General features: G+C 40.7%; 1 protein-coding gene across 4 annotated transcripts in view; it reads right to left on the minus strand.

Annotated features, from left to right (window-relative positions):
- Positions 1 to 26,968, minus strand: part of Amph (amphiphysin) — a 179,284-nt gene that overhangs the window by 56,281 nt on the left and 96,035 nt on the right. For all 4 annotated transcript variants that reach the window (XM_075970142.1, XM_075970141.1, XM_075970143.1 and 1 more), the window contains exons 3-5: positions 17,105 to 17,159; positions 11,423 to 11,517; positions 7,394 to 7,489 (exon numbers count right to left, since the gene is read on the minus strand). In XM_075970142.1, the coding sequence (XP_075826257.1) occupies positions 7,394 to 7,489; positions 11,423 to 11,517; positions 17,105 to 17,159 (246 nt within the window). The remainder of the gene's footprint in view (positions 1 to 7,393; positions 7,490 to 11,422; positions 11,518 to 17,104; positions 17,160 to 26,968) is intronic.

Below are 26,968 nucleotides of genomic sequence, written 5' to 3' on the forward strand. Positions count from 1 at the left end.
ATATAGTTATAAATTATATGCACAGTTACCCACATTAAACTCTCAGAGCTGTATAGTAGCCAAGATGTCCTGGAAAAACAAGCTCCCATCAAGAGCAAAACCAATAGGCACTCTGTCCTCCTGAGATGCAACAGTAGATCTAGCCTGAGAATTTTCTTCCTAGACCTCTTATTACTTAAATTTGGTGCTATGTCCTGCCTGCTACTTCTCCATCATGAGATCAGATCGTGAAGAAAAAGCTACATTCCAGCAATAGAGGCAATTAAAAACTGAGCTTCAAGATGGCTTGTCAGGGACACCTGCAGAGAATGTCATTTAGAGACACAGGAGGAACTTGTCACAGTTTACATGGTCACACTGGGCACAGTGGTGCATGACTGCATTCAAGCTGTTAGAAGGTGGAGCAGGAGGCTCACGGGTGTGAGGGAGGTCTAGCCCGCTAGGGATGTCCTGTCTGAAACCCAGTAATAGAACGGAGTCTTTCCAGCCCTTCTAAAAGTTAGTGAATCTGGTTATGGAAAATTAATGGCTCCTATGAATTAAATTTACATTAATATTACATTAACTGAATGTCCTCTAACTTTGGCTCCTTTTTTGTTTGTTTCTTTGTTTTGGTTTTTCAAGACATGGTTTCTCTGTGTAGCCTCGGCTGTCCGACAACTCTCTTTGTAGACTAGGTTGGCCTCAGAGATCTTTCTGCCTTTGCCTCTGCCTCCCGAAAGCTGAGATTAGAGGTGTATGCCACCTGCACCTGGCCCTAACTTTAGCTCTTAATTTGTATTCATTCCACCTATGTCTTTCTTTCCAGAATGAATGTGGGGCAGAATGAGAGAGTGACAGAGAGAGAAGGGGGAGACAAAGACAGACAGAGAGAAAGAGAGAGGAAGGCAGAGACAGGGGGGGGGGGACTGTAACTATGATTCTATGCTGAAGCTCTGGCAGGGAAAGTGATATCCTAAAACAGAATCTGTGCCCCTCCCTTTCAGTAGTCAAACTATTGAGATAATGAACTCCAAAGAATATAATTAATATTAATTATATTCCTCCCAAATTCCATGCATGGGGAGGCACACCTATAACACCAGCCAGAAGAGGATCTGGCTTTATGGGAGGAGATTTCACAGTTCCAGCATCTTACCCCACAGTTAAATTAACTTATGCAATACTTTCTGGTTTTTCACATCACAAGTTTGTTTGTTTGTTTGTTTGTTTGTTTTTGTTTTTTTTTTACCATCGTCTCAGGAAAGACCAAAATTGCCTTTGATTTACAGTGATGGCCAAACTGTACGTGAATCCATTTTATTTTCTCAGTTCTGGCTCCATTGTTTGTTTTAAAATCCGGGGAAATGGGGCATCCGGTTTGTGAACCTAAGTGCTCAGTAACAGAAGTACAGAGCCGAGAAAACTAGAAGGGACAAATGCTGACCTGTGGACACCCAGGCCTGTCCTAGTCACTCTTCAAAACCAATGACAATGAAAGACATAGGAGAAGGAAAGTGACTGAACAAGACACAATAATACGTATGGATGACAATGAGAATAGAACTCATCATTCTGTAAGCTAAGATAAAACGTAATTTAAAACTGAAAGTATAGTACAACCGTAAGAACTACAGCAAACTAAGCTTTAGATAACATACAAGTCATAAAGCAATGGACTTGCTGTAAAATATTTAAAAAATAAGATTTAAAAAAAATCTCTCAAGACAGACTATAGCCAGTAAAAATAACTTCCAGAAATGAAGGTGAAAGAAAATTAATTTCAGACAAACAAAATAGGGAATTCATTCTGAGCATATTGCTTTTAATATCATAAATGGAACTCCATGATGCAGTAATATAAATGACAAAAACCAAGGCAAACAAAAACAACTGCCTTCATTTTTAATTCCATGTAAACATTATTACCTAGCTGAAACAACAACAGCAAAACAGAAGGAATGTATCATGGAGCTCATAACACATGTAGAGGGAAATATGAATAAATCATAGCACAAATGGGAGGAGGGCTAGAGTACATGGCTTCGCAGATGATGTATCAAATGCTATAACTGTGTGAAGTTAAATATGACAGTTGAAATACATATTTATAAATGCATAGTGATCACTAAAATGTTTAGAGAAGTGGAACCAATAAACAAATAGAGCAAGACACACTAAATTCTGAGATCCAGGCTTAGATTACTCAAATAGCTTGAGAGAATATTTGACAGCTGTCTAGTTGTGCCCAGCTGGTCTAAAAATAGACACCATTTTATGAGATGACATTTGCAAACCTTTTCAATTAGAAATACTAACACAAGGAAAAACAATATTAATAATATATTTATGGTTTTCCATAACACAGTAACCACCGAAGAGTCTGCACAGCAGCATACCGTATGGATACGGTAATGATTACTCCTATTTAACTCACGGGGAATTGAGTTGCATGAGATTAACCTGTAATTTGCCTAGAACTATCCACCATGCCTGATCTTGGCAGGAATTAATTCAGAAATCCGCTCCACCGATCGACACCAGGAGTAGATGAGGCCAGAGAAACAGCACTCAAGAGGGCAGCTGACTCATGGGTGTGTGACTGCAAGGTGAGCAGGGCCAGAGACCACACCTTCTTCCAATTCGCACCTTCTGAGCTCTCTCCTGCCTGCCTTCTGTCAGCCCTACCCCATTCCTGGGGCTCTGCTAATGCCCCTCCCAGTGCCTCCACAGACTCCCCTAATTATTCCTGCCACTCAGCACAACTTCTCCACAGCCCACTGACACTGGTGAAAGGTAGGTTCAGAACGTTCTTCCAACTAAGCAGCGTCAGATCTTAATTTTCATTCCAACGATATTTTTCTGTTTCTACTACTTCTAAATAGCAATGAAATGCTTCAAGACATACCCAGAGTGGCTTTACGGTAGTCACCGAGTTAGTCTGGGTGCGGGGAGAGTGAATCCCTTCAACAAGGCTGGTGAACCTCTTGTGCCAACAAGGTGATAAAGCTCATTGTTTTTAACAAGCACCTGACTGTGTACTTCTATGGGGCAGAAGCTTTAAAATTGTTCAGTGTACCCAGAGTTCTATACAGATGTGCCTCTGCCTAGGGACATCTTTAATATTTTCCAAATAGCAAATTTTGAGCTATTGAAGATTGAATTGGTCTTTGAAAAGAGCTGAAATTCAGTTACTCCCATGCTTCAGAATGAGGTGAAACGAAACTGGTAATTTCGTTTTGTTCAAAAGATAAGCGAAGAGAATCAAGTGAGACATTTCCCTGTGTAACTGACAGGGTTCTCACAAGGGCAGAGGTGAATATTTGAAGACATGTCATTCACTAGGTACATATAGTTGTGTGCTGGAACAAAAAAATCAACCTTATTTTTTTTTCCTGTGTGACACTTTCGGGAGTTTGAATAGATGATAGATAGATAGATAGATAGATAGATAGATAGATAGATAGATAGATAGATAGAAGCTTCATAAGAACAGAATTAACTCAGATTAACTTTTCCTTATAACACAACTTAATTAAGTACCCAATAGTAAACTTAATTAAATAAGTCAATTTAAGTAATAGTAATAAATGTTAAGCAATAATAAATTTAATTAAAATTTCTTGAACTCCCTCACTGCCCTAGATTTCTGTGGTCTAGAAAACAATTGTTACACTTTTAAAAATTCTCTAACAGCCCCAATTTGGAATTCATTTTAGCACACTGAAGTAAATACATGCTTAGTTGCTCATACACGGGCTGCCAACTTAGAATCTAAACTGCATTTAATAATAACTGCTCGCAGCTGCAAGGCTGCCTGGGTTGGTGACATGTGGGTTTTTATTATAATATTGAGTTTTAGATGTTAGGGGTACACACTGAGAACCATAACACAGGGTGCCCTGCCAGCCAAACATCATCCTCATGAATGGTACTTCACAGCACTCTGTGATAGGCTACAGTGAATGCTTGAGAATTTGCATGTAGTTTGAAATGCATGTGGCCTGTGATGTTAATGGGAGTCGGGGAAGTCACTTTTGTTCTATGCTTTGGAAACTTTCCATTTAGTTACCTTATTCACAGAGCTCCTTTCCATCAACAACCCCTTCAGTACACGCTCACCAACCGTCATTTTACGACCTTAGGAAGACCACTCCTCTTTCTAAAGTGCACGCGTGGAGCACATGTAAAATTTAAATCTGTTTACACACACACACACACATACACACACACACACAATAATTAAATACAGCTATTGTCCACTCTCCAAATTGTCTCTTTCTTGAGATATCCACAAAATCCCTTAATTATGTGCCATGCTACACAGTGTTCCAATCCTCTCTCTTGGCTGATGATTTTGCCAATGGAGCATGAAGGTTAAAGTTAACGGAGGAGAAGAGTCTGATCTGGCCTCTTGACATGACATGCGTAAAGTCATGCGTTTGCCTTCGGAGTAGCACGACAAAGCCCTTGATTGTGTCATTCCCTCATCCCTAGATGTGCTACCACTGATGGATCACACTTGAGTGTGTGAATTCACTGATGTGCCTCGATCACACTTGGGTGTGCGAATTCACTGATGCGCCTCGATCACACTTGGGTGTGTGAATTCACTGATGCGCCTCGATCACACTTGAGTGTGTGAATTCACTGATGCGCCTCGATCACACTTGGGTGTGTGAATTCACTGATGCGCCTCGATCACACTTGGGTGTGTGAATTCACTGATGTCCCTCGATCACACTTGGGTGTGTGAATTCACTGATGTCCCTCGATCACACTTGGGTGTGTGAATTCACTGATGTGCCTCAAGAAAGAAGCTGCTTAGGTAAAAGTTCCAGTGAGTGTTATATCGTGTGGATTTCAAATAAACTAAAATGAGCAACCAGTATGATCGATTATGATTCTGTTTCAACCCTGTGATTCTGTGCATGTTTGCTTTGTGATTATATACTTTTAGGAAACACGGGCAATAAAATAACTGCCTCTGGGTAATACTGAGGCAGTAACGTTTTCCTTCTGAAATTCAGGCGCCTTTAGGTTGTCTACTTATCTGGTAAACCCTAACTTACTTAGTTAAGTCACACTATGAAAACACAACAGAATCAGACAAGCTGCAAGCTGATTTAAGTTTTAAGGAAGGCGAATACTGTTTTCTTTGTCCTCTTCTAACTTTCAGATCCTGATTTTATCAGGCCATAGAGGTAATATCAGAATATAGAGGAATAAAACCTGGTTTCTGTTTCTCCCCTAGAGACACTGATTCAAACAACAAATCAATTCTCACGTGGAAAACAGAAATTAGTTGAAAGGCTACTAGCTGCGTAGCTAGTGCAAAGAAAAGCTTTGATTGAAAGACACTCAACAAGTGTGTGGCCACTTGCAAGAGTTCCATTCCTTGACACAGTCCAGGATATGTGGCTGCTATGCTTGACTCCCATCTCTTACCTGAGTAGAGACTCTCAGACCCTTTATGCGACAACATGAGCCTTTGCATGGTATTGCTAGACTGGTCCGAGTCAGTTCAATCTTGGATGACACTTGAATCTACTACAGAATTAGTCATCATTGCTGTTTTTCTGAGTTGAGCAAACAAAGCTTTTTAAAGGTTCAGACTCCTTCAGAAAGAAAAAGCTTGACAAGTGTGTAATGGTCCCACTTTTAGAGAGACGACCTATGGAACTGGCTTTGATCTCAGCACTGATGGGCCCAACTCTCTTTAGATAATTGGAGATTTTGAAGAGCAGATGGATTTGGTGGTGTATAAGTTCATAAAATATATTCAATATTGAAATTGTGAAATCTAAATTGAAGCTTCACAGCTTCCATTTCAAATGCCAGCTTTAAATGCACGTAAGTTTATTAAGTTGTATAGACTCTGACTCTGGCTAGTTTTGGTATCTAGTATTTTTATTTATTTGTAATGTTTATTTTAAAAAGAGCAGGAAGTGGGCTGTACTACAGAAAGACAGACAGGTTTCTCAATATCTGATCAGGATGCCTCTGTGGGTCTGGCCACGAGGAGACAACTAGATGAACACATCGGAAACCAAAGATGGAGTGGAGATAAGAGACCTTCCGGAACCACACTAGTGTGCACAGTACCATTCTCAGCATGCCCGAGAGCAACACCACTGAGCTTCTAATCTTTCCCAGATCTCTGGCCACTTTTGAACCTGGAGAACCTGTTTAACAATAAGCATTCTGTTTCTATCACTATCCATGTGTCCCTCATCAAATTCCTTGTTCTAAAACCTAAGAACCTAGTAAACTCTAGTCGCTGCCTTCTAGATTCCAGTATCTGCTGACAGGTGACTATTTTGTCTAGTGCGCAGACTCCAGCACAGACACTCAAAGCAAATGAAAGCTCAGGGAAGAAATAGCTGCTGGATGTGTTAACATTGGGAATCCATCATTCAGGTTTATTTCCTTGACATGTAGCCACCAAGAGGAATATGCTGCCCAGTACTCCAGGAAGCCACAACTGTTCCTTCCATATTGGCCAGTGCTCCTTATTCATACCCCGTGGGAGCAGAAAAGCTAGTCCTCGCCCTGTGCGCTGTTTTAGTGAAGATGCTTCATGTCACTGTGCAGCCACTGCCAGAGCATTTCCTGCAGGAAATTTCCTGGTATTTGTCACAACTTCCGAGAAATCCAGGTCACAGTGGATTTTACAAAGAAATGCTTCAGATGCCCACAGGTGCTGATTCATAGCCTCCTTACCCTGCTAGAGGGTCAACGTGCCCTGAGTCCATCTTGAACACAGGAGCACACGGTCTAATGCTACCTATCTGTTGCATACAGATGTTTGTTTCAACCCATCATTACCCCCAAAGTCAGTTCCAAATCTACAACATTCAACCATTCACTTCTTTGTTTACCCTAACAGAGGAATTAAGAACTAAATCAACTGTTTTAAACACAATGCAGTTATATCCTAATACAAATACACCTTAAGGGCTTATATTTCGATTTTAATCTGAAAATTTCAAGGACAGAAAAGATGCCCAGATATGCTGTGACCACATGTAAAAATAACAGAAAATAGCAAACATATCAGACTTCTCCTCTCGTTTACAGTTAGCTTCCTCCATTCTCTGTGACCATTTATTCTAATGAAAATCACCCCCACGAGGTTTAAATACAATGATTTCTGATTTTGTATCTATAGGCTTGAAAAGACTCTGGCAAAGAAAGAAACATTGAAGTATTCACTAAGAGAGACGCTTTGATTTCTGTAGCTGGATTTTATTTCACGACAATAGGAATAGAATGAAGCCCATGCTTAACAAATGAAAAGTTGCAAATGTCTTTCATTTAAGCTTGAGAACTTTCAATTCTCCTCTGTTACCCTGGTTTCAGTAACCACATGGGACCATTCAATTATTTCCCTCACACACAGAGAGTGAAATACCTTTATGTCAGGAAATTGGCCCAAGTAGGTGTCCAGTGTCAGCAAGGACCCGTCCACTAGTTTTTGATGGAAGTCTTCCCATAGAACATCACATTTCTAGGGGGAAAATAAGAGACAATGACTCCATAATCTCAGACACATCTCACTAAATTTGTAACATATACAAAACAATACAACTTGGCAAGCAATACTCCCCAAGATATGAGAAGATAGAATAATGACTAATTAGAAAGCAAACAGTAAGGCAGTCTGTTGTAGCTAACAACCAAGCTAAGAGGGTGGCTTGCTTAAAGTTCATCTCTGATTCTGAATTACTAAGGAATGTGGATGTCTTAACAGGTTCCCAAGACCCAGTAGACAGACACTGGAGCTAAAAGATTGAAAAGAACTCCCGCGAGACAGCTAATTTCTCTGCCGCAATTGAAGGAACTGAGCCAAGCCAGACAGAAACAGAAACAAAATGTGGCTGAAACCTCATTTGTAGAATGAAAGTCTGTCATATTACCAGTTATGAGGTATCCAGAGGATTGGGGGGGAAAGGTATCTGGTATTGTCCGTCTACCATGCCATGTCTGGGCTGTCACTTCCAAATTTATGTGAGTAGTAAATCTTTCTTTCTTTTTTTTTATTGAGAAAAGGAAAAAAAACAAGTTTCCGCCTCCTCCCAGCCTCCCATTTCCCTCCCCCTCCTCCCACCCTTCTCCCCCTCCTTCCACCCTTCTTCCCCTCCTCCTACCCTTCTCCCCCTCCCCCTACTCCTCTCCCCCTCCCTCTCCAGTCCATAGAGCAGTCAGGGTTCCCTGCCCTGTGGAAAGTCCAAGGTCCTCCCCCCTCCGTCCATATCTAGGAAGGTGAACATCCAAACTGGCTAGGCTCCCACAAAGCCAGCACATTAAGTAGGATCAAAACCCCGTGCCATTGTCCTTGGCTTCTCATCAGCCCTCATTGTTCTTTTAAAAAAACTTTATTTATTCTTTGTGTCTTTCACATCATCCACCTCAATCCCGTTCATTTCTTTGTCCCTTCACATCTGCACTCTGCCCTTGCAACCTCCCCAAATAAAATAAAATTTAAAAAAGAAATCTCATCATGGAAGCTGGGGTGTGACACAGTGAGTCATGCAGTAAAGCCTTTAATCCATATATCTTTACTTGAAAGCGTTCATTGCAAAGAGTCACTGGTTCCTGGCTTCCAGTGTCTGCTACACTAACAATGCTGGGCCCTCGCTGGGACTCCTCTTCTTAGGTATCCTATTGTTGCCCTGTGTCATGGAGATCCTGAAGCTTCTACAGGACCAGACCGGCCCCTTCATATGCTTCTGTAGATCATAAATGGGATGGATGTTGGGGTGGGCCAACTCATAACCCTGGTTCTGGGACTAGGCAGTTGCAGGGTAAGTCAGCCCAACAGCTCTCCCCTGTCCTCACCACCAGGGTGCTCTCTCTAGCATTGCTATGGCTAGTTCACCCCTTATAGCTACGAGCAAGGGACAAGGACAGTTCCCCTGCTTTCTCACCTTCAGGGTAAGCTCTCCCACACCTGGACCATCAGGACCAGCTCAACTGTACTGCCCAGGTGAGGTGCAGGGGCCAAGTGCTAGAGCGTGTGAAGGGCAGGAAAATCTCTCCAACTTTTATAACATCATGGCAGATGAGGGCCAGGGCCAGATCTCCCATGGTCATGTTTTCAGGGCAGTTCACCCATATCCCTGTCAACAGGGTCAGCTCTGCTGTGCTGCCCAGGCAAGGTGCAGTACCCACTTTCCTGAGTGCTGCAGCTGGTAAGGGGAAGGGTCAGCTCCCTCACCCACCACAGTCTCAGGGGCAAGCGGAGAGGAGGAGGGCATCTTTCTCTTGCTCTCAGTGAGTGGTAATTCTTAATCTTGTTTAAAAAACAAAAACAAACAAACAAACAAAAAAACAAGTTTAAAACTGGATATAATGTCCCACACTTAAAATCTCCAAACGAGGAAAAAAAAGGTGAGAAGATCAAGGCCAGCCTTAGCTACACAAGGTTGAGTCCAGTTTAGGCAACACAAGATCATTTCCAAAACAAATCAAAGATGTTTGATTTGTATTTTTTTCCTTTTTAGTACTTCAAAAACTAATCCTAGTTATTATAATGCCCAATTTAGGAATATTATGCAAATAAAGTATCTTAAGCCTACTTAATGAAAATAGTTCATCACTCATGGTGAGTAGACTCTGAACATGTAATGATCTGTAGTTCTGTTATCTGAAGGATGATGTTTGCACCTGAAACTCAGGGTCCAAATGTTCAGGAATCCACGGGGACCACTGTAGTACAACAGCCATTTCATTAAAGAAACAGTGTCAATAGTGATATTGCCGAGGAAAAAATGGAATCATGAAATGTTCTAAGGATAATAATACACCTTTCCATTATTCTTTAAATTTTCGTTGTTTGTCATGTGATGGAGGAAGGTCATTGGCTAATAAAGGAACTGCCTTGGCCCATTTTATTGGTTAGAACATAGGTAGGTGGAGTAAACAGAACAGAATGCAGGGAGGAAGAGGAAGTGAGCTCAGACTCCACAGCTCTCCTCTCGGGAGCAGACGCCTCAGAGAGACGCCATGCTCAGCTCTCCAGGGCAGACGCGCACGATGAAGCAAGCTGCCAGGTCAGACATGCCAAATCTTTCCCGGTAAGACTGGAGCTACACAGTTTATTAGAGATGGGTTGATCGGGATATCAGAATTAGCAATTAAGGGCTAGAGCTAATGGGCCAAGCAGTTTTTAAATGAATACAGTTTGCGTGTTGTTATTTCGGACATAAGCTAGCCAAGCAGGCGGCTGGGGTGTTGGGGACGCAGCCTCGCCGCTCCTATTATTACTACAGTCATGGGTTTTGAGAATGCATTATTGGTCAGGAATGTACAAAATGAGATAAGCATTTAACAACATGCAACTGAAATATGGTGTTTTTATACTGAAAAAAGTAAGATGATAAAAACACTCAATTAGTGCATTAGAAAATGGTGTGTGGAACATTTTAGCCAAATCCACATCCTAAAAGATTTTAGAAATGGATTATATCCAACAAGAACGTTTCTCATACATAAATTTATTCTTGTTTCAGTTCTAATGGGATCACAAAGATCAGCATCAGGGTGTCGGCACTGTCAGGCAGCAGTCAGACACTTTCCAAGGCTGTAGACAAGTGCAGCTTATTGAATTAGCCTTCCCCTGGGCTTCAGCTGTGTCATCTAACTCAGACCTTCTCTTCCTAGATGTGCTGCATTGACTCACCTGAAGGAATAACATGACAAACAGTTGCTCTCCTAGAAGCTCCCCTCGTTGACCACAACATGCTCTAAAAACTGACTAGGGGACCTGAACACAAAGGCTTCAAATGTGTTTCCAGTTAGTACAATAGTTATTCACATCTTGTACATGGGAATGAGTCCCCAGAAAATAAAGGAACTGCCTGAGGTCACACAGTCATTCTTGCTGTCTGTTCCACGCTACTTTCCACAAAGCAGTGACAGCCATTGTCTTACTTCCTGCAGGTCAGCTGACCCCCAGCTCCAGTCTTCAGCTCAGGTGTGAGGGTATTTCTAAGTCCCAAGATGCCATGGAGTTCAGTTGATTTTAGTGAATGGACTAACTGGGCTACAGAGGATGGGAGGTCTTCTGAGCCTTTGCTTCTGTATTCCAAGAGGGTTGACTAAAAGGGAGTTGAGAATAAAAGGGAGAACTCCTGCATAAAAACAACACCAAAAAAGGCTACGCCAAAAATATCTGTCACCACCTATGTCATCTAGCAGAAAAGAGCTATTGTTATTTTGAAGAAAAGCAACCTTTAACCCAACCCTTCTCAAATGTTCTGGAACTGCTTTTGGAATCGAGTTGCCCTCACACTACAAGTGCGGGATGACTTAGGCAGTAGACCTCAGGCTGCCTTCTGAGTATCTAGTCTTACTTTGCCCTGAATTGGGAAGGGGGTAAGTAGGCTGATCAGTGGAAGTCTTCTGGAAGCCATTCTATGAGTCACAACCTGGCTCTCACCTCACCAACCATCTTCACATCTTCCCTTCCGTACCAATCGGGCTCGTAGACTTCATGAAGTGACTCGGTGAGCTTCATTGAAGCCTCCTGCATGCCTAGCATCGGAGAAAAACAGTTCTTGTTACATGGAGTGGCTCTCTTCTCCCTTGCTTTGATAACTGACAGAACCAACTGTGAGAGCACACCTACATCCTTCTTTGAGAGGCTCTGAGTCTTTGTCCTTTCTTACAGTACACATTTTTCAGTTACTTACACAGAGGTAGCAAAACCCTGGATCTTAGAAGTCAACACTATCATAGTCTAATGATGGGGGAAGGTCATTGGTTAAAATAAAAGAAGCTGCTTGGCTCTCATTGGTTAGGAGATAGGTGGGAGGAGTAAACAGAACAGAATGCCGGGAGGAAGAGGAAGTGAGGTCAGACTCCGCAGCTCTCCTCTCCGGAGCAGACGTAGGAGAGACGCCATGCTACCTGCTCCAGGGAAGACGCACGCTATGAAGCTCCGACCCAGGATGGACTTAGGCTAGAATCTTCCCGGTAAGACCGGTGCTATACAGATGATAAGAAATGGGCTAGTCCAGGTGGGAGAGTTAGCCTAGAAGAGGCTAGATAGAAATGGGCCAAAGCAGTGATTAAATGAATACAGTGTCTGTGTAATTATTTCGGGTAAAGCTAGCCGGGCAGGTGGCTGGGGTTTTGGGGACACAGCCCTGCCGCTGCTCATATTACTACAAATGACGCCCAGACGTGTGGCTAACTGAGTCCACAGAAATCCTGAGAAAGCTTGGAAAAGAATAGAGTAAAGCATGTTTCTTGTGGCAATTTCTCGGGTCTACTCTGCTTGCTAGAGGCAAGCAAGCGCCTCATCTAAGAGAGGCTTCCTGACTCAGCTTCAGCTGCAAATCCTGCAGCTCATTAAGAGGTCCTGCCACGAAACACTTAAATGGTGTTGACGAAAAGCTGAACGCATGCTTTTCGGTTTTCAGCCGTAGCAGGAAAAAAAGCTGCGCTGTTTAAAAATGCCGGCTTTCTGGGCCATCCTGCCAGGGCAAACTCTGACTGTTTGAGGCAGGAGGGCCGGCTACCGAGAGAGGACTTGAGTGTTGTCTGTTGTAGCTTGCTGGCTGTCAGGGACCTTACAGCCAGTACCTCAGCCATGAGGCTGGAAAGCCAAGGAATGGACTGGATCTAGCTGGCAAAGCCATGCCTTTAGTCCTACTGATATTGCTTGGTAAATTAAAGGCTTTTGTGGTCAAAAAACAGAGAGATATACAGTAAAGAGAGATTCAAAGACAAAGAAAATTTCTAAATGGTTTAAACTGTGTTAAAAATATATGCAGACTAAAAGTTAAAATTCTTAAAGTAAACCTCTGTGACTTCAAGGTGTGGTAGCACACGCCTTTAATCCCAGTGCCTAGAAGGCAGAGACAAACAGATCTCTGTGAGTTCAAGGTGTAGTAGCAAACACCTTTAATTCCAATGCCTGGGAGGCAGAGACAGGCGGATCTCTGAGAGTTCAAAGACAGCCTGGTCTACAGATATACGCTCAAAAAGTTAACTTAGGAATGTCACAGCTTAGATTCTTAAGCGCCTGGTGATTTAAAGGCGCAAATCAAAAGTGCTCCTGGATAGTAAAAAAATGTTACAGATTCACAATAGGACAGATACAGACCACTAAATGAGTCACACTGTTGGATGAATGTACGTAGGCTTGGGAGAGAGAAGAAAAAGAATATAGAGAATAAAGTTAATGGTGTAAAAAGAAAAAAGTAAAAGTAAAGTCTTTAAAGAGACAGAGTACAGATAGTTATAGATATAAATAAAAATAAGCCGCGTAAAAATGGAAAATTCACAGAGAGTCTGGATTCTATGTATTATTGTGTTTTCTTTAAATTTTTTGACTGTGAAGGAGCTAAGTACAGAGAGACATTTCATTACATGGGCTGCCAAGCTAAACCAGAATGGATATAAGGGTATTATGATTTCAGAATTTGGGTCTAAGGATATGATGCTTTGGAGAGAGTCTTCTTTTGTTTTCACAGAGGATGAGACCCTGTTCATTTCTTCAATTCCGATTTGGTATGATGGACCACGTCCTCCTGAAGGGTTCCTGTGAACATCTTCAGAAAATTGCTTCGCTCAACTGCCAACTGAGATGACCCTGGCACACAGGTTATACCATGAAAGACCTAATTAACGACGCCCCCATTCAGCAGGAAGCAGTTTGGAGAGAAAAAACTGCGCCCATGTTCCCAAATATAGTTTATAAATGTTCTTTTACATTTAAAGGGGGATATGATATAGACATGAATAATTTGCATTAGTATAGATTTTGCTTTATTGATAGAGATTTACGGTCAATTTTGCTATATGTATAAATGTTTCTGATGTAACTTTTACTTGATAACTGTTTTGTTATATGTAATTTTGCTATGTTAAAGTTAAAGCCTTTTTTTGTTTAAACCGAAAAAGGGGAAATGATGGGGGAAGGTCATTGGTTAAAATAAAAGAAGCTGCTTGGCTCTCATTGGTTAGGAGATAGGTGGGAGGAGTAAACAGAACAGAATGCCGGGAGGAAGAGGAAGTGAGGTCAGACTCCGCAGCTCTCCTCTCCGGAGCAGACGTAGGAGAGACGCCATGCTACCTGCTCCAGGGAAGACGCACGCTATGAAGCTCCGACCCAGGATGGACTTAGGCTAGAATCTTCCCGGTAAGACCGGTGCTATACAGATGATAAGAAATGGGCTAGTCCAGGTGGGAGAGTTAGCCTAGAAGAGGCTAGATAGAAATGGGCCAAAGCAGTGATTAAATGAATACAGTGTCTGTGTAATTATTTCGGGTAAAGCTAGCCGGGCAGGTGGCTGGGGTTTTGGGGACACAGCCCTGCCGCTGCTCATATTACTACACGAACTACAACAACAACATGCCCCAGTCACTTAATAAAGGGAATCTAACAACAAATATCTAGAACACCGAGATAATAAACAATGCTGCAAAATTCTAAGAACAAAATTAATCCTGAATCACTCTATTAAAAAAAAACAAAGTACATTCAAAGCAAGTAGAAACAGTATAAATAGGACTTCAGTATGTATAAGTTGAAAGTGGTTACTTGATGTAAACAGTAAAACTATTGAAAGTGGCTATGATTCAGTGGAGCTTAGGTTTTCAAAAGACAAGCAAAAATGTATTTTCTCAATATCTCTCAAAACTATGAATATAGTTTTGAATAAAACCTTTCAGAAAGCTTTGACTTAATGAGGTCTAAGCTTTCTTTACACATCAGGGGGCTGCAAACACTCACTTATTAATAATAGTAACAATAGGAAGTGAGTATGACAGCAGGGGTATGAAGCAGCTCCAGGGCTTTGCAGTCAACACCCCTTTATGTCCCCCTGACATTCCCGGAACCAGCAAAGCACAGAGGATAAAGTGCAAAGGCTGGGTTCACATGAAGGCGACCCATGAATGACACCAGAACATTAGGCAAGCAGTTGCTGGAAGACCCTGCATGGCCAAGTTGGTGTCTAAGCTATTATCAGTCAGGAGTTAAAAAGGGAAGCAGAGAAAACTTAATGCTGTGAAGCAAGGATTGGAACCACGTGTAAATTGATAAAAGCCACAGGATATCTGGACAGATAGTAATCAGTCCGGGGTTCGCCAAGAAGTACAAAAGGACAAAATTAAAGAGGTCTGAGTTGATAGTCTGTATTGCAGAAGAATGCGTGAAATCCACACAGATACAATTTGACATATAAGCCTATGTGTTCCCCATCTCCCTGACAATTGAATGTAAATAATGGCCCTCACCATTGAGGTTGGGTGGACCTCAAGCACCCACACTCATGCATATACTCCCATATAGATATGTAGGCAAACACATAATTAAAAGATGAAGAAAGTATTTTTAAGATACAGACAATAGAGGTATCTGCCACACAGTGATGTCATGAAGATTGAAAGTGCATTCCTGGCAAGTAAAAAGCTTATATATCTTTCTACTTAAAAATAAATTTTATTGATCATTATCATTATGGCTAGTTTTTTATTAATAACATTCTCAGTACTTTATCATTTATAAAGATCTTTATAATCAGTTTTACACACTCACTATGAACTACAAGAATACCTTCTTAGAAGTGATGGACTGTGTCAAAAGGTACGTGTAAAAACTGAAGGAACACTCATTTAAAAGCCTCTGCCAAATTGCTTTCCAAGAAAGCAATCTTAACAGAAAAAAATTTTCTTGTGTCCTTGAATAACCAGAATTGCAGGGATGGCATCTCCTGTGTCATTTTCTTAATCATTCTTTGGTGAGTCCTGAAGATGAAGATTTTTCATGTCATGTCCATCAGAAGTTCTTTTCTCTTTTGTTTTGGTTTTTGATTTGTTTGTTTGTTTTAGTTTTGCAGTGCTGGAGCCTGAACCTAAGGTTTCACCTTAACTAAGCAAGTAAGTATTCCACCACCAAACTATGTCATCTGTCCTTAACCCCTTTTACATTTTTATTTTGAGACAGTTTCACTAAGTTGCTCAGTGTTCATTAGGGTAGGTTTGATCTTCCTTATGATCTTTTGATGTTCCTGCCTCACCTCCCCCGTTTAATCCTTCTCTAGCTAAATTTCTCTCCAAACATTTTGTTCATTTCTAACAATAAACCATTCACCATTTAGTTTACTTACTTAGTTCTTTTTATCTTAGTTCAACTGCACTGAATAAAATGTCATCATTTCTGGTAATTTTAAACACAGGTTTACATGGGAAAATCTCTGGTTCTTAGTTTATGTCTTTTGGGGTATCTTGAAAAGACCCCATTCACCCAAAAATGGAGACTAAATACTTTGTGTTTTAGTCTCATACTGAAACTTTTTGTATGTGCATGTTAAATCTTCATCTAAATTGGGAAGTAATGAAGTGTGAATTGGGCATTCCATGTTTTTCTCAGTGTTTGGAGAGCTTTCCCATAACTCTATGTAAGATGCTTCATCGTCTCTCCACTCATCGTGAGGTCTGCTCTATGGAGCATCAAGCCTGTTGGTGCTCTTGGCTTGGACCCAGAGAGGGACACCTGGTGATGAGTGGAGAATAGCCTGGCAGCCCCCATTCACTCCTCTTACCCCTTCTACTAGCCCCCTGGATTGCACAGCAAAGGTCAGACACCACTCTGTTCCCTAGACTGCACACTGGCACAACTTTATAAACAGTTGGGCTTTGTTTTCCTTTTTCTTTTTGCAAGTCACAGACTTGTGTTCCCGGGTACCCAGCCACCACCTGCTTCTCCTGCAACTTTTTGTTCCTCATAGTAAGAGAGCTCTTACTTGAGTCTGTGAGTATTGTAGCTTGGGACCTAGCTCTCTCAGAAGGGATGCCAGCTGCAGATTTGCTTTAGTAAAGTCTTCCGTTCACTCTGTCTAACAAGCCTTCCTAGAAACCCCTGGCATGTGGGTGGCATTTATTTTTAGTTTGTGGCAGAAGGGCAGAAGTAGATTTGTCCTTGACTATTCTGATTATCATTTCAATGGAAACTGGAAGGGGGTGGAATGAAACACCTGTGTTCTAATATTTTACTTGCCAGGAAGCCAAGTGAAGCTCTCAACTCATTAACACTCACTCCTGTCTCTTACAAATTCCAAGAACAACTTGTGCTTGGAAACAGGCGGTAAACAACACACATACACATTACCTTTGATTGCTGCTAAATATCCTCGGAGTTCTCGCTGAAGTCTGGTACCCTCTGCCTGAAAAACACACAAGTGCAGAGATGCTAAACGTCTTGTCTCTATTTTTCATGCAAATATGAATAAGTGTTAAGATTTGGTTATCATTGCTAGAACCTTGTTACTGAAAAAAAAAGTATGTTTGTAAGCACAGACTGAACAAGATAATATGCCCATTAGTCTCAGTATTTATACAGGTGTTATTCAGAGAAAAAAAAAGACAAAGAAGATTTTGCTAAGTAGAAAGTGGGGTATAGCAGACAGACCCTTCATTCTTAAGAACGACCAGTAGAAAGACTCCTATATACATCCGCTTTTTTTAATTTTCACACCTGGAAATAGCAAAACCATTTTTATCACCTCTGTTCAGAATGGTAGCTGGCTGTTGTTAAGTCAGTCCAGTATCCTGTGAAAAGGTGAATGCTGAGGCATGTGACTGAGCAACCAAAAATTTCTGAGAACGTACACACTATACACATTTTTGTCAGGATCATGTCACAAACTTGCAAAAAGAACCTTTCCACTTTAAGTTTTATGGGAATAATTACGGCAGTCATATTCTCTCAACAAATCAATCAAATGATTAGGCATATGATTATAAATTATCATCTAATACAAACCTAACATATCTAAGCAAAATATGTATATCACACATAAATGGCATTTAGCACTAAATACGCATTCAAAGTACTTGGAGATATGAAATGTCCATCATCTTTAAATATAGACAGCAATTAATTCAAACACACTCTGAAAAAAAAAAGATTTCCCTGAAGACCATGTTTGATTCAAGGTGCACCCTACTGCCTAACAACGGAATACGTAAAGAGTGACGTTGTTTCTTGCTGATCTATGTAAGGTGCAGGGAAAGTGTGTATTTGAGTTAATCTCGGGCTAGTTTTTGCAACTCTGCATACTATCAATATCAGAGAAAAAAGTTACTCATTTCTTGGAGTGAATGAATTTTAATCAGAGTGGTTCCATTCAGAATGGAAGAAGGAATTAGTCAGGTTCTACATAAGGGACCTCTGTTTCAGTGTATTGACATGGTTCAAATAAACATCCTTAGGGTTCCTTGACTGGATGAGTCTAATAGAACCAGAGTGTGAAGGCAAACTGCAGAAACCTGGGAGGAAAATGGGTGAAATTCTAAAACAAGACAGTGCAGTAGCATTCCACAGAGAAGCTATAAGGATAAACATGGGAGATGAGGTGGAGAGTAATGAGCTCCCAAAGAAGCCACAGGACAGAGAAACAGAAGGAATGCCAAGACAAAACCTTGAGAAAGGGACTTTCCTCCCTAAAATCTAAATCTACATACAGGAGACCATTACAACTTCACTTTTAAAGAATCCATAACCCATGGCCAACCCTGGTCCAAAAGCACATAATGGAAAATTCCGTAAACAATCCCACATTTTAATTTGTGGCCGGATCTCTCCCTCACAAAAATATAAATGAAGGTACCCATGCTGTGTACGCTTCACACCATTTTATCACCACCCTTGTGTTCCAATAAACTTTATCTTATAATAATTCCAAAGTGTGGGAGCACTCACTGTGGTGAATTAGATATGCCGAAGAAAATGGAGGTTCTAAAGACAAGAAAGAAGAAAAATAGCTTGCTGAAGTTACATGATCTTAGGAGATATAATAAGTCATTGTTCATTTTCTTCTGAGCCTCATCTATAGGCATATAGACTACAAATGTGTATAAATGAGAAAAGATGATATATACAGGTTTGATATAATTCATGGCTTCAGAAAATTTAGTCTACATTCCTCTCAAAAGAGGAGAAAGTACTGAAAGATTCAAAATATAGACTTGAGAGATTTTATTATTTCTGATATATCATAATTCTTTTAATAAAAGTAGTAATTTCAGCTTTAATAACATCAGAATTGGTGATGGGACTTCTCTTGGGCCACGGAATGTGAGTAGAAGCGCCATGCACTGCTAAGCTGGAACTCATCCTACAGCCTTGACACGTCTTTCTTTCACCTTGTGTCCCACAGTGTTCCAGCTGGGGCTGTTTGTTTGACCTGGGTCCCAGGGTGACAGAAACTCACAATACAGCTCATTTTTACATTTCCAAAAGTGAGAACCATTTCGGCAGAGAGCCGTGGAGATGGCATGACCTCGCTGGAATGTACACCAAACTGCCCAATTAAACGAGTCAGTGAGCACTGAGAATGCTGACCTGCAGCGAAGGCAGAAATACAGCAACAAAAGATCCAATGGAGCTACTGAGCATTACTGGAATTTGCAGAAACATTCAGAAAAGAAAACAAACTGGAAATGTTAAGGACAAAGCAAATAGTTAAAAGATAACGGAAGCTTGAACAATGGAAAGAGATGGGACAGGGTTGAGAGAAGCCAGGTTTCACATCAGAGGTTAGGAGGTTAGAGGGAATCAAGTCTGAACTGAGACATTCGATTTTCTTGAACTGATTTGAATCCAAAGCAATGTGAAGCTGAAAGTTCTAAAAGATACAGTTAGGAGAATTTCAGTTCCTCAGTGTCATGCTTCTCAAACCAGGTGAGTGGAAAATATGGGCTGCATCAGCGGCTTCTCCAGGACTCATAGAGAAGAATGACACACACAGTCATTAGGCCAGAACTTCACAGACGTCTCTGGATCTCAGATGCTGTCTCTACTGTTTGTGGTTCTCCAGGGCCACAGAGATGAAGGAAGCCTTCTAACCATGAAAGATGCTTTACTCTCAGCCTCTCATGCAAACAGCATGCAGAACCCCCTGTGAAAATGGTGGCTATGAGTCACCAGGATTGTTCAGAGTATCTGGAAATAGCAAATGAGTAGCAGGAAAGAGCATTCATCTTCCAAACACTCATGGAACAGAGTATGTCAGATGAGGACCACAATTAAGCCACTGCCTTTTCTTTCAAAACAAGAAAGAAATTTAAATTATTCATGCTCCTCTCCATACACTGCATTGATCTTGCCAACAGGAAACAATAATGTTTTTTTTTAATGAAGTGAGATTCTCAGAAGAGATTATTTTTTAATGTAACAGTGAGGAAAAGTTCAGGCTGTACAATACTAGCTTAAATAGATGAGTTCAATTTAAGCAGAATCCCAGAGCTAATTTAAATGACTTTCTTCTTTCTTAGTTATTAACAGCTTTAATTTTCCCTATAAGGTCATGTAAATCTTTCGGTAACAACCACATGGAGCTCCATCTAAAATTCTGCCAGATCCCAAAATGAAAAAGGCTTTGTAGAAAGATTCTTCACCTACAGCATCTCATAGGGTAGGTTCTTGTACATGCTAAAATTTCTCTACCTCATTACTGTGGGTGAATAGTAGATAACTATAATTGTTAGATTCTTCATCTAGATATATCCACCCTCATTTTGTATTTATCTATAACATATGCCAGGATCTCTGAGGGTGTGTGGTCTAGCAGAATTGTTTAATGTTTCTAAGACTTGGCTTTTGGCAGCTTTTACGTGGAAAAGCATAGAGCCATATCCCTCTCCTGTGATTCAGTCCCGTTCTATAATAGTCCAGCCAGTGGCTGTCCTTCACCATTCTCCTTTCCTGCATATTGGTTTCCCTGTAACACAAGGACACCCTTGCAGCGGTGGCATGCTGCTCTTCTGGAAAATTCTTTCCTTTGGTTTGCTTCCAATGTACTGTGTTTTTCATGTCTTTGCTTTCTCCATTCATTTCTAATGATCCCTTCACTTTCTCCCATGCTCCCTCTGCATCCTCTCAGATCCCAAACCTCAAACACATGCTCTCTTTGATTTAAGTTGAAAAAAACTCTCACCCCACTGCTCAGATTTCATTGAATCTGAAGCTATTCAAAATTCCTGAGAACTGTTACTTTAATAACTCAACCATGAATTTTGAATTTATTCTGTGTATAGAAACTACATTTAAATCCCCACATCTTTGGTACTATATGACTTTACTTTTCTTGACTATTTTTTATGTAATTCTCTAACAAATTGTATTAAGATTATTTTTTCACCTCGATCACAGTCTTTCAGACCTCATATAAACAGTAGAGAAAAGGAATCTATTACAGTGAAGGCATCTGAATTTCTTAGCAATGTTCTTCTTTGGACAAGACCCAGGAAGGATCTGCCACCTACAAAGTCCCCTGTCCTGCCAAACATGGTAGTATTCCACATAGCTCCAATGTGAAGTTTTGTTTTTCAATTGAATCATTTTCAGTTTGGCAGGAGCTGCCTAATATTTCTCAAGCCCAGCTGGCCTACCAGGTTGCACTTTCCCACACACAGCCTAAAGGAGTTTTACCACTTTTTCTTCCAAATTAAGTTCTTTCATTCCTTATTCCCATGGGGAAGAAGAAGGCACCCTCTCAAGTAACCTGCTTCTCACAAGACAGAAAATATCATCGACAACATGCAAAGTTTTCATCACAGGGGTTTCAAAAATTAGCAAACACATAAGGTACATATGGATTAAAAGACCTATGCACAGGTCTGAGAATCTATGCCTCACTCAATAAGTCTTGATGAGTCCTGTGGCATCCTGATTCTTTCTCCTGTGTGCAGATTTCATCAATACACCCCCTAAGGGTCAGACTGAAGTTAAAAATCAAACTAAGAGAGAAACACCGCAGTAAGCAGGTCAGCAGTGGTTATTTCAAATATCTTCGTTAGTATAAGGAAGACACCTTTCATGCTTAAACCAATGTGTTTCAAGTTGATTTTCACCATGTTGGCCCAGAGTAACAAAAGCTAATTAATCATTTGCATATCTGTCAGGGAGTGCAGCATTGTGTGGAGTGACTGGTACCCAGACAAACAAGGCTTCAAAACAATTCCATTCACAAGCGTTTTCAGGACCTTGGACAGCTGCCACTGTCCAGGAAATACCTAAGAAAAATATCTAAGAAAAAATGCCACTAATTAAATATCATTATATACTCTGGTAGTGACAGGTGGGCTTTCTATGAAGTGAGAGGACGGTAGGAGCTGCCACGCCCTTTGGCAGACTTCTAGGTCTTTGACTTCAGAACCAGGTATCCACTAAAATATAATAAAAATCATTTGAAAAGTAACATTGAAAAATTTAAAATATATGTGGAATTAAGCATAGTAAATACCTATACCCCAGGCTGTAAGAATCAATAAAGAATGACTTTATTAGCTTGGTTTTATCTCAGTTATTTCTTTTCAGAAAAAAAGAAGCCATAGTTTAGGTATTAAGTTGACATGGCTATGAACAAAAATATGCAGACTTAATGACTCCATAGGGCACCCGCTAGTCCTAGATCATTTGGGAAATGTTTTTATAGACTACCTTATGCATGACACCCAGGTCTGGAGATATGAATCACTTATCCCTCACTGACCTTAGAAAATAAGATCCAAAAGATGTTATTAATAAGGTTATGCAGGTCTGAAAATTACCTTAAGGTGACGGGAGCTTAATATCTATTTAAAAACAGTAATTATTGAATTATCTTAGTAAATATGACCAATATAATAACTGATTTATCTTTTCAGGTAACTTTTGCTACAAAAAAAAAAACCTCTTTCTAAGCAGATACTACATAAGAACAAGGGCGTGTTCAGCTGAAGCATAAGGATTGTGAAGTTCAGGAAGCTGCATAAGTAAGTGTGAGTTGGGGCTCCCTCAGGCTCTGCTCAGGGTAGAGATGGACTCAGATCTCAAGGTGCAGCTGTAGGAACTCAATCTCATCTTCACTGAGGAAACTGAAGTTGGTGGTGGTTGGAAAGTTATCATAATTTTTGTACCAGTCCTTCAGCAGAAATCACTTGAGAAAGTTCAAGGTCAGCTAGTGTGTGAATTGGGAAGCATGGAGTCTTTATCACTCAGAGGAGGTTTCTGCTTAAACCTGTAGTGAGCAGCATAGAGCCACACCTGATGGAGATGTATAATCAACTCCTATGGCTAAGACCTGACTTATGCTATGATCACACAATGATCATCAGCTGCTTGCTTATGCGTGGGCCTCTGGGCAGTGCCCACCTGGCAATCCGGGATTGGCAGCCCAAGCTTACTTAAGGGCTGGTAGAGGTTTGCCCAGAGAGAGAGGGAAAGAGAGAAGGAGAGAGAGAGAGAGGAAGGAAAGAGGGCAAGAGAGAGAATTGTAAAAGGTCCTGGAATAAACTGCAGTGAGAAGAGCTCCGGTATGTCGCACGTCATCCTTGCGGGTCAAGGCTGGCCGCGACATAAACCAAGTCAAGAAAGCCACGAAAACATCAAAACAAAAGCATCCTGAAGCAGCTCCTTGATTACAATGCTCGATGCCATCCTTGAGGACTTGGTCATTGTAAGCAAAATTATGGATAAGAGTATTTGTATGAAATTGGAAGGCAGCCAGCCCTAAAGTTTCATTTAGACAGAGGGCTCAGAACACGGTGGAGCACAAAGTCAAAATGGCCTGTGGCATGTTCAAGAAGCTCATTGCAGGTGTGTTCATTTCAAATTCTCAGTTTCAGTTGTAAAGAAAAGACAAATAAAGCGTCCTCCATAGTACTGTATACATATATATGTATATATTGCACCCATTGAAAATAGTTTACATTAAACCACCTCTCTAATTAAGAAGTTGTGACCTGGCATCTCGAAAAGGGCTTTTGTGTGAACCCTACACTAATAACGGGTACATGAAACCTGAACCTCAGAAGACAGAACTTCTCAGTGTGATTTCAGATTATACAGCCCATCCATGAGGAAAGGCCTACATGAACTCCCATCATTAACCTTATTATTTTTGCCCTTTACTGACATTTCTCACTTGAAAATGGTTAAAGTCATACATCAAAATTAGAATTGGCTATGATTTATAAGAGTTCATGAAAGTTAACTCAATCATAAAAGCAATGTTAATAAAACGTGCTTATCCCTTTTGAGATTTAAATGAAATTATCAAAGAATTGAGACTTAATGAGGGCTTAATCAGTACTGTGACTCTTTCAGAGGAGCCAGGTTCAATTGTCAGCACCTAAATTGCAGTTCACAAATCTCTGAGATCTGGCACCCTCTTCTGGACACTGCAGACATCAGGCATACAAGTGATACCCAGACATTCACACAAGCAAAACATTCATGCACATAAGGCAAAGCTAAATAAAAAATAGTGACAATTATACCCTACATGTGGTCATGACTGTTGCAGAGGGAGAATAAATGTCCTTCAGGGAAATGCTCCCAGATATGTTGTTGAATTCCAGTGGTCATCCCTGTATACAACATACACATGAGCAATGTTAAAATGACTCAGTGTTGGGTATATATTCTCATATGCTTCTACAGAAAACAACAATGATTAGGGAAGAGATATGAATTTGTGAGGAAGGTCCAGGACACACAAGGAGTGAGGAGAGGGGCAGGAGTGGTGTACATGCCATGCTCATGTGTAAAGTTCACATAAGATATTGAAAATATGAACCCAATTTTCATAACTTAGTTTCTCTAACTGTTTGATTATTTTTTGGCAAACACTAATACTAATGCAGAAGATCTAAGACAGCCAAGAATCAGGAGTGAGTAATATTTGAAATCATAGTTCCGTATTTACGGAGATGCCAGGATGAACGTGGAACAGAGAGAGACCAAAAAAATAAATAAATAAATAACTTGTTTTTGCAACTGTCTCTAATATCTGTGGCCCAATTTTCATCATTAACTTAAAGAATACATAAAATCAGAAATGAAATTAAACATATTTTGTACCTATTGCAAAACATAAAAAGCTAATTTAGAGTCATTTGTATGATTTCTCTATTAATTTCCCTTAGATAAATTACCTTGAGTTCATAAACATGTGCATTAAAAGCTTGCATAAAAGCTAACCAATGAAGTCATCACAGTTGCCAGTGAGAAACAGCTGGAAGATATGATCTCATAAGTTTTTGACCCTTTATTTAGTATGCACACACATTTGAGGGGGGGAGAAAAGAGAGACTTGAGTTGTAAGATGTAAGGACATGATTTAGATATCTTTTCAACACTTCTTTAATACTTAGAGCACACTGAGTAGATAAGGAAACTCAACAGGAGCCTCCCCCCAGAAATAGCTCTCCTCAAATCTTCTTGTTCCGTGTCCTTTACTGCTCATGTGGATGACAGCTCATTCTTTCATGCCTAAACTGAATAGTCTTGAAAGCTCTATAAAAACAACTGTTGTGTCAAGGTAAGGAAATGCATTAACGAGGAAAAAGAATGTGCCTTGTCTGTCATTCCTCCGGTCACAACATAGCATCTAAAATGCTCCTAAAGCTGCCAGTTACAGTCGAACTGTAAGCTATCTTCCCAGGGTTCCTATAAAAAAAAAATAGCATGGAGTCGCAATCAAACAGGTCTCCAGATCTGGATGCAGGGAGCCCAAGCTTTTACAAGTTTTGTTTCTCTTAGGCTTAGAAGGAAGGAGCCATGCTCAGTGCATCCTCACAGTGTACATGTATTCCTTCATTCCTGGCCTCCTCTCATAATTGCATTGGCCATATTGGGTTAGGACTCACCCACATGACATCATTTAATCTAATCTACAACTATAACGATATTATCCCAAAACACAGGCACATTCCTAGGTCCTGAAGATTAGCACCCCACATATAGATTTGGCAAAAACAAAGTTCATGATTGAACAGTGTCCTCAATAGAGGCCGTTAATATGGGAATATAATTACAAAGTCTGACACTACTGGATCATTCCTTTATGACAGGAACTTCACCCAATGGCATGGCTCTGCTATTTCTCAACAACTCCATGGCATTTTAGAGTCTTAGAAGTGCAGTTTTTCCCTTTTAGAAAGGAGAAACTGGGCATAGAAGCAGAACACTTGTCCCAAATAACATCTATCTAGTAGACAGAAATTTATTGTTTGACTTTAGGGGGTCTGGGCTATTTAAGCCCTATGTGTGCCCATGTGAAGCTCTGCTTCAGTTCTGTGCTACAGGCTATGAAGAAAGGGGAGAGGGCAATGAAGGATGTCTGCAGAGTCAGTTGTTGATGAAGGGGAAAACAGAGCTGAGGGCAGCAGTCCTTGTGTTCTCATACAGCCCTCAATTATAACTGAAGATGCCAACTTACTTGTTTATCACTTGATTATTTGCTTTGCTCAGAAGCTTACGATTCCATGGAGTTTAAATGATGTAATTTGTATAGCATCATGGCAAGGTGCTTTGATCACATTGCATGGCTTTGACATGTGAGCTCTGGTTCATAGCTTCTTAGCTGGGTGGGACTGTTGGCTGCCTCCTACTTTGGAAGTTTGTATGGGGTCTTTGGGAATGCTAGTCCTCATAGAGGAGACATTGAGGTCAGTTTCAGTTCAGTGGTAACTCAGCATCCTGATCAACAACAATCTATACATTTGTTCCTCTGGCCACACCCCTCAAAAACAAGACTTCTCAACAGACGGAGACAACTACAGTAAGGCACAACTAATCAAAACACAAAATTGTGGAGCTCTGTCCCAATAGATATATCTACAAAACAATCGCACACCTAAGGGAACATAATTTGTGTGTGGAGGTGGGGGGATAGGTGAGATTATAAGAGCCAAAAGATTGGGGCAGTTTGCTGTAAGATTGTGCCTTCTAGTAATGTCAGAAGCTTCATATAGTCTCACCAATATGACTGCCCAAATGTGAGCTGAACAAGCACAATAACAATGGAAATGCAAAGTCGATGGGAAAAGGCTCATGAAGCCTCGACTTTACACAAAGAATTATAGCAACCAAGGAACACTGACAGTGGGAGAAATAATCTTCTCCAGGGAAGAGAACTCCCATAGGTTATCCAATAGCAAATGGTCAGGCCTGAAAGCAAACATACAAGTAACATTATATAGACTG

The sequence above is a fragment of the Microtus pennsylvanicus genome, chromosome 4 (genome assembly GCF_037038515.1).
Source record: "Microtus pennsylvanicus isolate mMicPen1 chromosome 4, mMicPen1.hap1, whole genome shotgun sequence".
NCBI classification, from domain to species: domain Eukaryota; kingdom Metazoa; phylum Chordata; class Mammalia; order Rodentia; family Cricetidae; genus Microtus; species Microtus pennsylvanicus.